This window comes from Mycetomoellerius zeteki, unplaced genomic scaffold (genome assembly GCF_001594055.1).
Source record: "Mycetomoellerius zeteki isolate Tzet28-1 unplaced genomic scaffold, Tzet1.0 scaffold79, whole genome shotgun sequence".
NCBI classification, from domain to species: Eukaryota; Metazoa; Arthropoda; class Insecta; order Hymenoptera; family Formicidae; genus Mycetomoellerius; species Mycetomoellerius zeteki.
In genome coordinates this window covers 2080709-2087182 of record NW_017257819.1, presented here as the reverse complement: position 1 = coordinate 2087182, position 6474 = coordinate 2080709, and the positions used below count along the sequence as shown (strand labels likewise).

Sequence of the window (6474 nt, the reverse complement as noted above, 5' to 3'; positions counted from 1 at the left end):
CTCCGGCGAAGCCGGCCTTGCACATACCGGAGCCATTGTCTACGACCAGGGCAGCTACTTCGTCGTCGCACATTGTTGTTTTTCTTTGATTTTAACGCTCTGTAACACAAATTATAATCTCTTACTCTATGATTATTTGTATATCACTTCTGAATAATAATCACTTATACTGGCCGTCATTATATCAATATAGTTTTGCTAGCAGGGATTATTGTTATATTATCGTTTTTTGTAAACATTCAGTGTTTATCGCTAACATATTCTCATTTGATAGAATAATAATTAGAATTTTATGAAATTAATAATGAATTATAAATAAATTGTAATTATCTATAATTTAAAGTATTATACTAGTATCACACATTATTCCATTGAATAAACAATAACAAAATATTAAGAAAAACGAATTAAGGTAAAAACTAAAAATAGTTTTCGTAAAATCATATCCTTTTTTCTTTAATATTTTCTCTTGAACAAAATTATACACATGTAATTAATAGAATATCAATTAAATAATTCTGCTATAATTATTCAATTTTTTACGAATAAAAGTTTTAAATTATTATATTATTTAATAGTAAGAGAAAATAGTATACCTAAGCATTAAAAATAATAACTTGATATCTAATTATAGTTTTAATTGCAGTTCTTTTTAAGACTTTTCTGGGAAAACTTGCATAATTTTTTATGCAAATAAAATATTCAGATTGTTTCAAAGTTTGGAATTCAAAATTGAGAAGTGATAGAAATTATTTGTAAAAAGTGTTCATACATTTGATGATAGCCGGGCGAATTTCGATAAAGCTAGTCCCCGGTGAGCGTTATGCGAAGCCAGAATTGACCTAGTTGCCTATAAAGCGGTAGGCAAAGCGGTCCCGGCGTCGCGGCGCTATTTTTGCCCGGCGCGTCGCTAACTTTAGATGTACAGCCGACGGACGCTCCCTAATAAGTTCAAGCGACGATTATGGTGGCTGATGCTACCACTACCGCCGCCGACGATGACGACGGATAAAACATAACGTCCCGCTGCGAGGCAACGCCGAGCGTGCCAAAATTATGCCTGCCTGCGGAAAAGGACCAAAACGCGATCGCGCGGCCGAAGACCTCGGCTATGCAACTGTGAGCCCAATCACGAAGACGGCCATTCGTCCTACGTTCGTATGTATTCGCGGCTTTTATGACCGACACTGGTAATGTTAGTTTAACGTTAACGCTAATCTCAACTTATACCTCATCAGCTGTAATTCTAGAAAGAGCTTAAGAGAACCGGTCGAGCCATGTTTAAAGTTAAGCGATGTTGAGAGAGGATCCTTAGAGAAATGAGTATAATTTTAGGAATCAACTGAGAAGACAGTTGAGGGATGCAATTCACAGAAGACGAGTCCTTTTATGGTCATCGAACGATCCGAGAAGTTAATATACGTGATTCATAATTTTAACTGATTAAACAATATTAAAATGTTTTAACTCTTGTAAAATAATTTCTGTATTTTTTAAATTTAGATCGTATTTTGGTTTTTGTTTATAGATTGTGTAGGAATTTCTGTCACGATACTTTGAAATGATATTAAGTTGTGCAAACCTAAATTTTAAAGTTTCTATCTCATTTAAAAAAAATTCTTTTTATTCATCAACACTTTATTAGCTAAATTTAATCTTGCTTGTATTTAAATTTTCTTATTTATTAAATCTTGCAAGGATAATTTATTAAGGTTAATTACATTAAAATAATTTATCTCAACAAAATTTATTGACTTAACAGTTATTTTTTAATATCATTTAATATTATTAAAATGCAGATATGAATATTAGCAAAATTTAATGAACAACTAGTTTTAACATTTTCTTAGAATATTATTATATCTTTAGATATTATATGACAATGAATATTTCTAAAACTAATACGTTAAGCGTACTGTTAGAATGCTATACTCGAAGATTAATATTAATTTGTTGCGAATAGGATACTCGTCTTCTGCCTATAATTTTTATGAAACGTAAATGTACAAAAATGATGGATGCAATGAATGCGAGCGGCTTGACGATACGCCAAGAATCAATTTCAATGGATGCAGTGAACGCTGAGAACTTGAACTTCTTCCGAGGATTCAATAATGGGTCAAAGAACTTTTTTGAGGCAAGTAGCATATTAAATAAAAATTAATGAAATATATAGGAATTCTACGAATATTTTTTAAATATTTTTAAATTTAATTTATATGTAAATCTAACTTATCGATTAAAGAATCAAAGTAAAAAAATAATAAAAGACAAAGAACAATAAAAATGTAATAAAACATATATGAATAATTTTAATTTAAATGTTTCTGTTAACAAACTGGATCTTTCAAGTAAATATAAAAACGAAAAATATACTTGAAAAATATATTTGATCCTTAAAAAATATATTTAACGTTACGATACGGCGTCTCTTAATCCGTTTTACTATTACTATTAAAATTAAATATTATTTTAGACAAAGAGAAAGTTGTGTTTGTAGTTTTTAAAAACAAATTAAAAACCAAGTAGGTTTTTGTTTGTTATTAAATCAAATTAAATTTAATTTAATAACAAACAAATTTAACTTTAAAAAAAGAGTACAACTTTCACTTCTTCGCAATCATTTGAGAATTGTTGTATTTCCACATTTTCTTGTGTATTTTTCTTCACGAAAACCGAAAATTATGATAATAATGCTACACTCAAGGAAAAATTGATAGATTGAAATAAAGAATAAAATTACTCACATCATAATTATGAAATCACTATTGTATTATATACGCTTTAATTATTTAAAAACTAATTCAGAATTATTGATCCAACTATCTGAATTAGTTTTTAAATGATTGAAACATAACTGATCGCAATTTCATAACGATGTGAATAAGGATTCCATTAACTCTTTTTTAAGTGTACCAGTTTTCCTTGAGTATAATAGCGTCATTATTATGATAGTTTTCGGGTTTTATGGAGAAAAGTACATGAGAAAATGGATAAATAAAACGATTCCGAAATGATCGCGAAAAAAGTTGTGCCCTCCTTTTGATTAAACGTAAGTTAAAATAATAGTGAAACTGTTACTCTGTATTGCTGGTTATCTCGAATAATCCTAATGGTACAGCAGCTTATCACTTTCGTTTGCTAATCACCATAACACGCGGACGTCTTTTGATAAGGTCGCGAAAGCAAGCAGAAAACGATTGTATTCTCCGAGAAAGGAAAGAACTCGGCAATGGAGTGGAAATTCGTGATACTATGTCTACGTACCGTGCACGGGACAGAGGTGGAGCGGCGTCTGTGCCTCGACGACGTCGCGACGTCAATTATATGCTCTCGTTTGGACGCCCCCGCATTTTCGTGGGATGGTGCTTGCCCGACAGGCACGAAAAAGGCATCGCCTCGCGAGGCGTCGCGACGCTCGCCGAACTAGGCGGCCGCAGCCCCTAAGCGGACCGAGGAATATGCTTCATTACTTTTGGAAATACCACGCAACGCGTTCCAACGTTACATCGAGGTACCGATCGTTTCGATTAATTAATTCGAGCTAGTTAATTTTTCCGACAATCTACATGTGTCATTTTACAAATATCAGTTAAATACATTAAAATTAACTGCCATTTGTGAGAGTCAATCTCACATCAAGTAGTACCCGTATCGTCCATCTTTTTTTCTCTTTCTTTCTCTTTTATATCTTCTTTTTCTTTGAATAAAATCATGTATGTCAAAATATTGATTTTGATAGACTACTTTATTTTATTAAAAAATCTACAAAATATTCTTTGTCAAGTTCACGCAATGTACACGCAATGCATATGCCAATCTTTTTTATCTTTTTTTTAAAACACTCTTTTTGTAAACCACATCGACATTGAATAAAGTTCTATATAGACGAATATAAAATAAAAGTTCTGTATAGACAAATTATTATTTAAAGTTCATATTCCTCGATCTTAATTATTTTTGCTTAAAACTGTAATTGATTCAATCATTGTAGAATTATCATTTTCTAAAATAAAAATAGATGTCTTGACCAGATATTAACGAGAAAAAGCAAAAAAATCAAGAAAACTCTGATAGAAGTGAGAATGGATGTTCCTATGGATGTTAAGTTAGCAGAAATATTTTGAGATTATGCGATGCGATCGAAATAAATTTCTTCAGCTTTTATCGCGAACATTCTCGTCCCTAAATATCAATAGAACGTTTAAAAATGTCTACGAGAAACTTGTACAGACAATAACTAATAATAAAGTATATGAGATAATAACTTTTGGTAGTCGGAAGCAGATTCGTATGATTTGCATCTTCCTCAAGATCAGCGAGCGTATCAGCTGGAAGCCCAATAAGCCAATTGTGAAAACATTGGAAAATAAGGACAACATGAATTGGCAAAAATTTTCCAATAATTGCGCTAAAATGAATCGCCGTAACGCAACAGTTCAGAATAAAAGACGGTGGATAAAATAGGGCGATTTTATAACTTTTTTCATTGAAAATCAAAGAAACACTTGAAAATAAAACACCAGAAATTTTAAATCTTACATGGCGAAATCAATATGATATATTATAGTTAAAAGAGATAATTTCTTATTTAAACAGATAATTTCTTATTTAATCTTAAGTCTCATCAGATGTGCGTACGTGTACAGTTTTGAGAATGCTAAAACGATGAATTTTCACACCACCACAGAAGTTCCACCAGAGACGCGTTAGATCCTTTTAAGATGCAGACCTTCGCCTACTAGAGCGTTATTATTACTATCTTTGTATCATAATTTATAGTAAATTCATTCGTTATTATCGGAATTCGAAGAGGCTTCGACATAAAATACATTATTTAAATGTTCACCAGGAACAGGTATCGAACCTAAGTATGAGAGACCGATCATTTCAATTTAAAAAAGTATAATATCACTTTATATATCTTGCTAATGATTTCTATTAAAAACACGAATACTCTCTCGTCATTCAAAATCAATTAAGCATTTACTTTATATATTAGTAGATAAAACTGCTTCTAATCTATCAGCTATAACGACTCATTAAGCGGATGAATAAACCGCCAAGGTTACTCATCGCGACTGTAATACGTATACACGTAACGATAACAGTTATTTTTAAATAACGCAAGCTACTACTTCGCCGCGATTGAAGACAAATTTGGTTGCGAGAACGATGCGAAAACACGTTAGCATAACGTTAGAATGCAAATTTATTTACTACGGCGATTGTTAAATAATACTTGAGACTGTTTGTGAAATGCCTAAGCAAATTTCTCTTTTCTCTTAATGTTTAATTTACTAAAAAAATAAGAAGGATAAAAAGCTGAAGACTTCACGTACTCTTGGTATATTTAGAAGAGTTTATTTATATATATTTTTATCATGCATTTTCTTATTTTCGATCAAATGTTTGAGAATAAGATCTCAAATAAAGAGTTAAGAACTTACGTTATTATATAATAATATATTTCACAGGTAGATAAAACTTGAAGAGGAAGTTTCAGATATTATTTAGTGAGAAGTAAAACAATGTAGCACTAAGAAGAACCGCAGAAATAAAGCTAAAGTTTACGGGAGATGATGAAAAAGTTCATGCAGTAAAAACAATAGTGATATTATATGATATAATGTGTATTTGAGTTCACTTTGACATCGTATAACAATATATAATAACATAATGTATAATATTTACAAAATAAATTAAAATATAGAAGTACATCGATAGATACTTAGTTGCTTCAATTAGCAGACTAGACGTAATCAATATGTAGTACGTATTAAGAGAGGGTCGATTTCCCGAACGGTGGTGAGAAACGCTCGCGTGACAGTGAAAAAAGCGCAGCTTTCCCGAAGTAGTCTCGAAGCTCGTTGCCAAGGGTAATTTCGAGGTTCCTGCCTGTTCTTATGTCTGCCCAGACGGTTTCATTCATGGATCGAAAAATGCACTTGGCATCCATCTACATTTATATATGCGAAGATCTTTTCCAATGCTTGATAACGTCCAAGGCTACTGTAAGGAAAGTCCTGAGACGAGAGCCATTCTCGCCAACCACTACCTCGACCATGATGATGACATTAAGTGAGCAATGATAGTGTCGAGCGCAGTTTTACAAAAGGTTGCGGCGTTGAGGACGATTAACCAGGTCGCCGTTATCTGTGCAAAAACGGTGAACGAAGCCATGACAATGATTCCATGAGATCTGATGAGGACCGAGAGACAATAATGCTCTGATATTTTCTCATAGCAGCTTGATTGCTCGGGCCAGAACTGCATGCTATTCGTGTGTCCTCCCCGAGATATAAACATGCTTTTTTGAAAATTACGCTGTTGCATCAATCGTGTAATGATGCGTTTAGAAGCATTTGCGATGGACAATGCCAGGGCCAGATTCGTCGTACTCCTGTTTGGAAATCCACATCTGCTGGAAGGTGGATAGAGAAGCCAAAATGGAACCACCGATCCATACGGAGT

At 32.6% G+C, this 6474-nt stretch overlaps 1 protein-coding gene across 1 annotated transcript in view; it reads left to right on the top strand.

The window, feature by feature from the left end:
* Positions 1-3283: 3283 nt before the first annotated feature.
* The window catches only part of LOC108729696 (RNA polymerase III subunit A), a 39554-nt gene continuing 36363 nt past the window's right edge, over positions 3284-6474 (top strand). Inside the window, 1 exon segment of the mRNA XM_018458899.1 lies at positions 3284-3514. Coding sequence (XP_018314401.1) covers positions 3363-3514 — 152 coding nt within the window. The 5' untranslated portion in view covers positions 3284-3362.